The sequence below is a fragment of the Rattus norvegicus genome, chromosome 9 (genome assembly GCF_021556685.1).
Source record: "Rattus norvegicus strain SHRSP/BbbUtx chromosome 9, alternate assembly SHRSP_T2T, whole genome shotgun sequence".
Taxonomy (NCBI): Eukaryota; Metazoa; Chordata; class Mammalia; order Rodentia; family Muridae; genus Rattus; species Rattus norvegicus.
In genome coordinates, this window is record NC_141542.1 from 119,486,022 (window position 1) to 119,497,681 (window position 11,660).

Consider the following 11,660-nt stretch of genomic DNA (forward strand, 5'->3'; position numbering starts at 1 on the left):
AGGCCCAGGGAGGGCTGGATGTGCAATGAGAGTGAGCAGTGGCAGGTTGGGCTGGACGACGATGCTGTGGTTAAACTGAGTATTAGTGCTCGGATTCTCTGAGCTGAGCTCGTGCCTACGACCTTCGGAAACAGATTTTAATAAACATATCCAACTTGAAGTTCTGGTTCTGTCTGACTAGATAGCAGAGCCTAGATATTTCAATAACAATTTAAACGATTACTTAATATAATTTACTTCAAATAGCTCAAAACAGAAATTTAGAATACACTTTCCTTTTGAGATTAGAAATTAATAAGCTACCTCCTTTAAAATAAGGGTTAGGGATTAAATTAACGTAAATCCCCTAGTAAGTCTGTTTCTGAGTCCTGTTTATGGACTCAGAAGGAATTACTTGTTTTTTTTGTTGTTGTTGTTGTTTTTTTTTTAAGAATTACTGCTTCTGTTTCTGAATGTTCCAGACTTGGGGGAATTGTCCTGTTATTGGTAGATGAGCTTCTACGTCTATATACGCACATTTACACTTGTACTGTGTGTATTTGAGAAGCAATTCCACACTGTGTGTTTGTAATGAGATGACAGGCGCCTCATGGACCCCTGTCACAGAGTGTGGTGTGAGCTGGCTCATTCCAGCTGCCCGCCAGTGAATGTGACTTCTAACCTCCTCACCTAATGTGCCTCATCACCCTCGCTTCTGTGAGCTGCCTTCTCTCGATCATTCTGTCCTCCCTTTGCTAACATACACTTCATGTGAAGCTTCTTTAAAGGTTTGAAACCTGGGTAATGTGAGCACTGCCAAAGTATACTAAGCCGGAAAATCCAGAGCATCAAGAAGGGATAAAACACTTTAAGGAAAAGGGAGGATGCTAAGACTTAGTTACTTCCCAATTGCTTTCCTAAGATACCATGACCAAGGCAACTTAAAAAAGAAAGCATTTAATTGGGGCATGCTTGCGGTTTCAGAGGTTTGGTCCATTGTCCTCACGGCAAGAAGCAGGCAGGCCGGCATGGCACTGCAGCAGTAACTGAGAGCTCATGTCTTGAAACAACAACCAGGAGGTATAGAAAGGAAGGCAAACTAGGAACGATGTGGCTTTGGAAACCTTAAAGCGCACCCCCTGTGACAAACCTCCTCCAACAAGGCCACACCTCCTAATCCTTCCCAAACATTTCCACCGATTGAGGAACAAGCGTTCAAATACATGAGCCGGCGGGGTCCATTCCCATTCAGATCCCTGCAGCTCTTAAGGGGAAGACAGATCATGAGTCAGAGCTCTGCAGGATGGACCTGCAAATTACTCTTGGAACAGAGCAAGCCAAAGAGACGCGCTGCCCAGCATCCAGCTTGGAGACGGCACCATCCAACTTACAGCTTTGAAAAATCATACGCAGCCCACATTTTGTCAATTTACTCCATTGTTATTTATGTAGTGACATTCTCATTTAATTCGCACATACTGCTCTGTTCTCTGTGTGATTTTTTTTTTTAAGGTTAACTGTGTTCTTGCAAATAGTTAACCAACCATTTCAAAGTCAGTGCCACTTCTAGTGTGAAAATATCTCTCCTCTCTCTCTCTCTCTCTCTCTCTCTCTCTCTCTCTCTCTCTCTCTCTCTCTGCACTTGTTTATACCACCACCCCCTTCATATAAATGGCACTTTGAGGCTTTTGTTTCTCCTCTTTTATAGGAATTGATTGGTGCTTTATTGATCTCCCTAGCTTCTGAAAAGGTGAAAATTGAAGGGGTGGGGTGTTCTTTGTTGTACGTATCTAAGAACAACTGCTCACCTCCCCTTAACATCCGTTATCTTATCTTGCTGAACAGCACCAAGAACTGTTACTGGGTCTTTTAATGAGTGTCCTGAAAAATGGATCTTCACTGGTTACTTCCTTCTGTCCTGGGGCCCAAAGTGAAGCGTGGGATTTCTAAAGCTCTCACTGCAGAATACAGTGAAGATGAGTGTCATGTGGGTTACTGAATCTGTTTCTGGATGTCTAACTTCTTGAAGAATGTGAACAGTTTAGAGAAGTTTTCCTGCACGGTGTTTAGCTTCATGCACAAACACCGTGGAAGTCCTGTAAGGACGCTGTGTGACTTACACTGTCCTTGGAGAATCTGATCGGAGTTGGGGCTCATCCCATGCTGCCTCTTACTTAGCTTGGAAATAAGAAGGGAGAAATACTGCTGGAAATTTTGGGGTCTATCCTTTCTTATCTTCTCTTACAAAGGTGTAGTAACGAGAGAATTAGATAAGGTCCTGGGGCCGCCAAAGCAGAGTCGTGAGTGGTCACTGCTCAAACACTATAAGAGAATGCTCTGTGGTGGGGATATTTCTGCATATCCAAGCTTACTAATAATATATTATTTCACTAGCTTTGTTGTAAAGGTCGTTGTAACATAAAGTGAGTTTGTTTGTGCAAAGAATTATATGTCTTGTCTGGTGTACAGCCTGTATCCAGTGTGTGTCAGTCACCGCCACAGTGGCTGTATACAGCCTGTATCTAGTGTGTGTCAGTTGTCGCTGTCCCTCAGGGCTTGGATGTACTGAGGAATTCTAACCCAGCTCCCTGCACTTACTGAAACTTAATGGTTATTCCAAACCTCATGACCGGTTTGTGGAACCAGACCTCACTGATCCAGCTTTCTCTGACCCCAGCCCTTCTGAGGGGTGCTTTGTGCAGACCAATCTCCGTGCACTGCGTCCCTCTGCAAGACTGGCCTCACAGCTCAGCTCTGTGCTTACCAATCTAATCTCTGGAGATGACTCCTGTAAGGGTTTTTGACTGTTGAACACCCAGCCTGACCACGGTGATTCACGATCACATGTGACCTGGCCTATTTGACAGACAGTCGTCTAACATGGTACTTGGTGCAGTTTTCATAGGTTACCCACACGATGCCCTCCTTCTCCAAGGGCCTGATACTAATAACATGGTAGTGGATTTTTTTTTAATTTTTTCAGCATTTATTCACTTTCTTAGAGCAAGCACATAGTATGACTGCGTGAATGTATATTCAACTTAAGTTAACAGTTTTCCTATTTTATTGAAAAGAATTCATGGAATATATTCTGATCATGCTTTCCCCTTTTCTTACTTATCCAGGATCCTCCCCACCCATTCAAGAATTCCATTAAGAACTCCGTGCCTGTTCTCTCTCTCTCTCTCTCTCTCTCTCTCTCTCTCTCTCTCTCTCTCTCTCTCTCTGGCAAAACACTAAATCAGAAACTATGAAATGCAAATAAAACACAAATAAGATTTAAAAAAAATACCCGGGTTGGGGATTTAGCTCAGTGGTAGAGCGCTTGCCTAGGAAGCGCAAGGCCCCGGGTTCGGTCCCCAGCTCCGAAAAAAAGAACCAAAAAAAAAAAAATACCCAACTTACGCAATGTGAAATTCCATTGGGTTTGTTCTGCTAGGCATTGGGCCTGACCTGAGGTGTGTCAGTCACACATAGCTTTTTGTGTAGTTGAAGCTAATTCCCTGCCTCAGCACTGACACTGGGCAGACTTGCTCTCTTTGCTGGTGGTTGTTATTGTCTGTGGCTGAGGGTTTAGTTGGGGGCAGTCATTTACCAGTGTTTACGCAGGTCCTCTCCAGAGTGGCTGGTTCCAAGAGGGAGTGCCATGAGGAGTCTCAAGCCTAACCCAAAGATCAAAGTTTAGCAAAACGCCTTTGAGTATATATTGTGTTGGCCAGCTACTCCCAGGCGTGGACCTGCCCTGAGGTGTGGTGATCTATACACTGAGACTCCACTGCAGACTAATTTTCCCTTTGCAAGTGGCTGTCAGTTGCAGATAGCCTCTTGGTTAAGGGTGGAAGTTTTGTCAACATCTCCACTCTGACTTGGACCTGTGCAAACCCTGTGCACACTGCTGCAGTCTCTGTGAGTTCATGTGTGTCCCTCCTGTTGTGTCTGGAAGACACCATTTCCTTGGAGTCATCCATTCCCTCTGGCTCTTACGGTCTGTCTGTCTGCCTCCTCTTCTGCACTGACCCCTGAGCCCTGAGGGGAGGGAGTTTGGCCTAAAGTCTCTTACACTCTGCTGATTTTCCAGTCGTGACGCCCTGTGCTAGTTCCTGATTACTGCTAGAGAAAGCTCCTGGATGATTGCTGAGCAAGACAGTGATCCATGAAAATGGCGTAAGGTCATTGGGGGTCGTTTAACTGCTGCATTCCCTTAGCAGACTTTATGACTAGGAATTTAAATGAAGCTCAAGTTTCTACTCAATGAGATAGATTAGTGTCTTTAGCAATAGGGCTTTACCTTTTGTTTACTGAGGGCAGTCAGTAAGCAAGTAAGCAGTGGCAGTAGCCCATGATGTTTGAGAGTTTCCTGTGTCCACAGAGTCAAGTAGGTGAACCCCATTCCTGGCACTGGAAGCTTCACTTGGTTATAAAAGATGTCTGCCTGGAGCATCTTTTCCCTGTCGTGTGTGTGTGTGTGTGTGTGTGTGTGTGTGTGTGTGTGTGTGTGTATTAGGAATCTTCTACAGTATGAGATTAAGTAGTTTTTATAAATGACCCAGAGAGTTAAAATAATAACCTAATGTTGTAGGTTAATAACGGGACAAGTGCTTCTGAAAGAGTTTGATTAAGAGGCCATCTAATCTGTGAATCCATGTATAGACAGTTTGAGGCTTTGATATATAACTATAGATATGTAATTTAACAGTTCTCTTATTCCTTAGTGAAAAGGCTATAATGTCAGTGGGGAAATCTATTAGTAAAAACTTCATTTGTATTAACTTGCAAATGTTTATAAAATAGTCCCCTGTATTTGGGTGAATGTCTTTAAAAATCACAAACAGCTAACATGCCAAGGGCATCCAATTTCAAACACTGGATCCCATCTTCGGATTATTTCATTTCCTCTTGATTTTATAGAAAAAAAAGAAATCCTGGTTTTCCTGAACACAGTTACTGAGTTGCAGAGCACAGAGCCAGAGTTAGGGTAACCAAGTCCAACCTAGGTTCTGAGCCACTAATCTTTGGCTTCTGGACTGGTATACCCTGTCCTTTGAAGCTCTGTAAGACCACTGTAGACAGAATCCCTCAGGCGACGTGCACAGCATGAATTCATGCAGGAAGCAGCAGTCCCATCTTACTGACAAACTCCATGCTTAAAGCAGGCTGCTGTTCCCAGGCGCCACGGTTGGTAGGGACTGTGTTCTCCTTGTTGTTCACACTGCGTGTAATTAGTCAAGTGCTTTCTAATGCTGGTTTTCTGCTGTGTGGTACTTGTCAGGGCACAGCATTTTGTTGAAGTTTTACTAAACATCTCTATCATGCACTCACTTAGAGTTGCTGTGTGTATCAAAGTCACCTCCTGATTCAGAGTTCCTCAAATGGCATTTTTTTCCTCCCTTCAAACAAAATCTTGCAATATCATTGAAAAAAATACCATTGAAAGCATCCTAGCATAAGCTGTCCCAGGCCAGACTCTGAGGTGAGAATGGTTTTAAACCTCTCAGGCCCCTTAGCATCAGATCCAATGCAGATGCTAGCAGCTACTCAGAAAAGACATCTCAGTCACACATTACACAGAGCTTGCCCTCCAGTGAAGATGGCCATGAGCTTGGGAGAGCCTTCTCTGTGTCTGGAGAAGAGAAGTAACTTGTGTTGGTCACAGTCTCTTGCAGCAGTTAGACCCCTTGGTATAGCTACAACTCATAAAAGTTCCGATGGTTTTTAATTCACTTTGCTTGTCCTCACAAACGTCTTTACACTTGGTTTTATTTTCATTTGTACATGTGGGAGTTTACATGTGAGTGTGCGGGGGACCACATGTGGAGTTAGAAGAAGCCTTCCGGTGTTGGTTCCCTCCTTTGTGCCTAGTCTGAGGCAGGGTGTCTTTGTGGCTACCTAAGCCTGGCCAAGTGGCCTGTGCATGTCCAGAGACTGCTGTGCCTGTCTCTCACTTTCTCACAGGCCTGCCAGGATTGTAGGTGCTTGTTCTTTGCCTCTGCCTCTCAGGGAGGCTCCGGGATCTGAACTCAGGTCACCAGGCTTTCTCGGCAAGTGCTTTCCCTCACTGAGTCATCTCTCCGGACCCCACCTTTACACTTTAGAAAACACAGAATATTAAGGTAGTTCTAACTTCATACACCACCAAATCTGCATAATTCATGGCGTCACTATTTAGATGGATGGCAAGGAGTCTGCTGCAATGAGTGAATGTGTGTGTGTCTGTCTGTCTGTCTGTGTGTGTGTGTGTGTGTGTGTGTGTGCGTGCGTGTGTGTGCATGTGTCTCCACTGACTGGTTATCTTTGGTGTTTTTCTCTTCGCCCAGGAGGATTTCTGAACTGTGGACTTAAATGACATATCAGGTTAATAAATGGGACTGGGCATAGCATAACTAATTCAATTTAAATGTCTCTTACATAAAAATAAGGAAGCAACACATTAAAGATTAAAAATGTTAGTGCAGCCCCCAAATGTAGTGATTCACAGAGAAACGCCTCTCTGTGTTAAGGCTGGTGTTAACTCATCACATGACCGTATTGGGACTAAATTTAGGTGTGTTTTATTCAATGCACAAGTATATAAAAAAAACTAAATGATTTTATTTGTGGGTACTTTAATAAAATAGTATTAATATGTGGGCAAAGAGAAGTCTAACCCTTTAAGAGTCATGGGGGAGACAAAGGCATGAAGTTACATAACCAGGAAATTGAAATAAGCTTATGACTTTTGGGAGAATAAAAAAGAATGGGCCATTGAGTGAGGGTCCTTTGAAGGGATGAATTAATAGTATCTCATTGTTGAATGAATGTGTGACACCAAAGAGTGTGTGAGGTGCTATAAAGAATCACCTCGGTGTTTGCATGACATATTGGTGTTCTCCTTTTCAGGTGGGCAAAGGTTACTCAGATGAGGCAGCCTTGATCCTCCACAGGAAGGTGTTTGATTGCCAGTTGTCCAGCAGAGCCATGGGGCTGCCCTGTTCCACGACTCAGGGAAAGGTAAGTTAAGAGTCCACTTAGCTAGTCAAGACTGTATGGTTTATAACCCTCACTTTCTGGAGGTAGTGAAGTCAGCCTTTCATCGCCTCCAACTCCATTGCTCACCTTGCCTGCAAGCCAGCTCAAGAGTTCTCATCTCCACCAAACACTTGCTCTACCTAGAGTTCTGTTCTCGTTAGCTTCAAAGTGCTCAGTGGCAATCCACACACCTTTGAAGGCAACGTCCCTGTCATTTCTTTGCTCTTCCATTTTGAGACTCCCAAGCTCTTTACTCTTCTTGTCTTCATTTTCAACTCCTGGGTCACGCCTGGCCCTGGTAGTTTAATCCCACATTCCACGAAGGCCAGGGCAGATTTAAAATACTGCAAGGTGACCGGCACAAAGTTACAGCATAAACATCAAAACCATGGTCCACGGAATAACAGAACACAGCCCCAAGGCAGCTGTGCCGAGGTCACACCAGTTGACTCATTTGGAGAATTAAATGTGTGTCTGGGTCTCCTGATTGATCCAGATTTGTGTATGAATCATCCCTGTGGAGATCAGATAACCCTTGAGTCCGCACACTGCTGGCTGGCTGCCTGTTCTTGATCTTTCTCCTCAAGTTCTTCTGGCAGTTCACCAGCACCTTCTTAGAAGGATGAACATCCAATCCCCTGCCTCTACATGAGCCAAGACTAACAAAGTAGCTAGCTGGCTGTCTCTGCACAGAGCTAGGTCTGTCCACCCAGCATCTTGGCAGAGCCAAACTTCGGCCAGAACCCTTTAGGTACAGTTCAGAACAGATTCAAGCAATCTTGTCCCAACTCTGCATACTAGCACACGTTCCAAGGTCCGAGAAGAATGCTTACTTGACGGATTATCTTTACCCCACTGTCCCTGTGAGTTTCCACTCTAGTACCGATGATCTGGGTATACCTAAGCAACCTCCTAGAATTAATGCATTAAGTTTTAAAGAAGATAATGGAGGAATATTAGTCCAAGAGACACCTTAGGATAACGTGGCAAGGTGACGATTATGTCTTCCCAATGTACCTGTAGATTGGGGCTGGTAATCCAATGAGCCGTTGTTATTGTGAAACTGCCTTATTTTGCAATTCTTTTGGCAAGGGGGGTGGGGGATTGGCTTGGAGCCACCATTATTGTGGAGAAATATTGACCAAAGAATCTGATGATTTGCAAGTCCTTGGACTGTTGGGATTCCTTGGTTCTTAGATGTCCACTCCTTTCTGAAAATGTCCTCCTGTTAGACGAAATGCAAGGGAGAGTGGCGGCTCACAGCCATGTGTCTCCAGGGAGGGTTTGTGAGCAGGAATGCCATGTCCTCTCTCCTTCCTGTTCTCAAAAGGGAACTTCAGCGTATAAATGTATTCCTTCCTGTGCTCTCCTTAAATTGATCTTATAGACGTGCTAATAGTCCTCTCTCTGGGTCAATCGGAATGTGCAAATCTCAGTGCTGATCTCAATCTGCAAATCTTGTCACTTGCTCTTTTTCTTAAGATGTCAATTCCAAAACTTTTCAACAACTTTGCTGTGGAGAGTTTCATCCCTTCCTCGCTGTCCTTGATGCACTCGCCTCCGGACGCCCAGAACACGAGTGAAGTCAGCCTGAGTCCCATGGAGATTAGCACGTCCCGAATCCGCTTGAGGTGAACCTGGCCTTCAGGTTGAGTGGAGAAACTCCGGTTTGCTTACCTTCCTTGGTTTTTAACGTGCAATAACTAAGCACATTACTTTAGCTTCTGGCTACTGTGAGAACATAAATTCTGTGATTCTTTTTTTAAAAACCAATCTAGTAAGAAAAGAAGAAAAAAAAGCCATGCTTTACAAACAGTTTCTTTCTCTGAGTTCGTCCCACAGCTGCCCTTATCAGTGTGAACCGATGTAACAAAAATGAAGAAACGTTGAAAGACAAGCCCTCGACAGACTGAATCTCAGGTTAAATGCTAACTACGTAGGTTTGCATTGAGGGCTGCAAAGAGAATTCTCTAGAAGTATTCCTATCTCTGATCATGTTTTATTAAAAAAAAAATTACCTATTTGACCTAAAGAGAAAGCAAAATCAGAAGTTGGTATAGATAACAGCTTAATGGCCAAAATAGTTGTAATCATTAATCATTGGTACAAATTGAATATTTTTTTGTGTTAAAATATGTGGAAACGTGCAATCCCTCCGTCCTTCCGCTAAATGTAGTTGGTTGTCATGCTCTCCCCGGTGAACCTCTCGACTACTCTTTCCTACCCACACGTTTAAAAACTAAGTGATTATTTTAGCCGCTCACCAGTAGAAAAAGAGGTGTATTTTCATTACTTGACAACGTGGGATGGGTGCAATTTATTCCCTTGTCACTAAAGCAGAAGAAGCAATTCCATTTTAGGTACTACAAGGTGTCTTTCTATACAGCTCATTTGAATACAGGTGTTCCGAGGTGGGGTTTTCTATTTTTAAATTACCATATCAAAAATAAATGTGCCTTATTTTTTTATAAGTCTCGTTAAATCTTATTACTGTCCATATTACTGTTTGAAAAGGTGGGGAGTCGGGAGGTTGGGGTAGGGGGTAGGTACTTTCTATGACATAAATTATGTAATTTTCTTTGCTGGATAATGCTGGCCACATTCTGATCTGTGTCATTAAATTTGTGACGGTGTTACTCGAAACATTTTGACTATTTGAATGTACTGAGATGTCAGAAAACAAAACAAGGAAGAGAAATATTGTTAATTAAAATATGCTGCTGCCAAGGAAGCTGCAAGTCGAAGCAAGGACTCTGTAACCCACGAGATCCAAATGCTGCTTGCATTTCACAGTAGTTAACCATGTTAAAGAGAGAATGCTTTAAAAATAGACTGTTTTAAAGCCCGCCGTGCGCAGCTCATCTTGATGTTACTAAAGACTGTGTTCCAAACGTCTGCGTGCGGTAAACCCGGCGTGCTATCCTAGCCTATACGTCATCACAGGACTTTTAAGTTCATTCCAGATCATCGTATCTTTAATAGAATAATAGTATTTAATTTCAGTACAGAAAATTCTCTGGCTGTACACTTCAGAAAAATTCTCCTCAGTGTACACTTCAGAAAAATTCTCCTCAGTGTCTTAACCTTATTTAGTATTATTTGACTCTAAACTTCCGTTTACCTCTTGCCATTCCAACACGTTACAGAGAAAGTCATCTCTGCCACTGTTTATCCTGGGGGTCATCTGGGTTCCTCCTCAAGACGCAGCTCCTGCATTCACTGTTGTGTTTGGTTCATAAAGTCCTTTGCCTATAATCATTAAGGGAACACCAGAGTGAACAGGAATGTTGCAAGGGTGTAATCTCATGCAAAGAGTATGCATCGTGCATTCCCTTCCTCCCTGCGGAAAATACGGCAGAACCACTTCCTTCTGTAGACCTCTGCCCACGACAGCTAGGATTGCCAAGCGCAAATGCCAGGAATATGAGCTGTACTCCTGCTGTATCCTAAGTGCGTACCTCCCTGTGGATGTTCACTGTGCTCTGTGGTTAAGTGGCTCTGCTTAATCACCACAGAAGTCCTGATGAAGCCAAAGGAAACCAGAGGCTGACAGAAATGAAAAAGGAAAACAGCAGACACAGCGGACCTACCCTGTGTCCTTGCCACCAGCTACTTACTCACAGGTGAAGCAGAAATTCTATTTAACCAGCAAGTTTCTGCTTTTTAAAGTTACTTTCACATTACCAACATCAGGGAAATGAAGAGAGGGTGTGTTTTGCTTTGGGTTATGGTCACGAACTAACTAAACAATTGAGTGTCTGTGGACACTCGTGGACAGCCAGCCACACTTCAGACATGACATCAGGGGTCTGTTTGGTTAGGCCTGTCACATCTGTTTTCACAGGCGTTCAGTGGACCACGATTGTCTCACTACCCTCTCCCCACTTCCTGAAATTTTAATTTGGAGGCCCATGGTTCAAATATCAGCATTCTAAAATCATCGATTTAAACAAAAGGCTGTATGGTGTTCTGAGACATTGTGATCACCTTCGTGTGTCTTTTGCTGTACTTGTGCTGAAATGTTTTCACAGTCCTTTGTCTAGAAGAAAATGTTTACTTTCATTCTGATTATTTTGCTCATTGAAATCAACAGGTTTTGATATTTTTCTCTTGGAAGATTTTTATAACTTTTTGGGAATATGTAATATAAGATCTCTAATAAAATATAATCTTATCCTGTGCGTTGTCTTCTAGAGTAATTCTTAATCCTCTTTGCAAACAGATCTATTAACACACTTATTACAAAGAAGAAGTGTGTGTGTGTGTGTGTGTGTGTGTGTGTGTGTGTGTGTGTGTGTTGGGGGGAGGGAGAGTGCCTTGGTTCTGTCGTGGGAAAAATCGTCTTTCTTCAGCCCAGCCCTAGTAAGAAAAGGGTGTTCTGCGAAGAGATGGCAGATGAATACTGGTCAGTGTCACATCTGTGTTTGAAACACCTTTGGGTTAGAGTCTAAAGACCTTTTCAGAAGGATCGGTGGATCCATCTCCAGCCCGATAGGTAAAAGGAAGACTTCGGTCGGATTCTATGTATGGAAGGAACAGGCAGAGCAGGAAATGGAGCCAATCAGCAGTTGGAGTTAAGAAGGTCCTCGTAAATTCATCCTGAAGGTAAAGCTGGTAGCAAGAGCGAGTTCCGGATGCTGCCCACCCAGCTGCCGGGGCTGAGTTCCTTCAGAAAT

The 11,660-nt window shown here is 43.4% G+C and overlaps 1 protein-coding gene across 3 annotated transcripts in view; it reads left to right on the forward strand.

The window, feature by feature from the left end:
- Man2a1 (mannosidase, alpha, class 2A, member 1) overlaps positions 1-11,169 on the forward strand; it is a 155,546-nt gene extending 144,377 nt beyond the window's left edge. For 2 of the 3 annotated variants that reach the window (XM_087564777.1, XM_087564778.1), the window contains 2 exons: positions 6,856-6,966; positions 8,467-11,165. In XM_087564777.1, coding sequence (XP_087420903.1) covers positions 6,856-6,966; positions 8,467-8,619 — 264 coding nt within the window. In that variant the 3' untranslated portion in view covers positions 8,620-11,165. 3 annotated transcript variants of the gene reach the window in all.
- Positions 11,170-11,660: the final 491 nt, after the last annotated feature.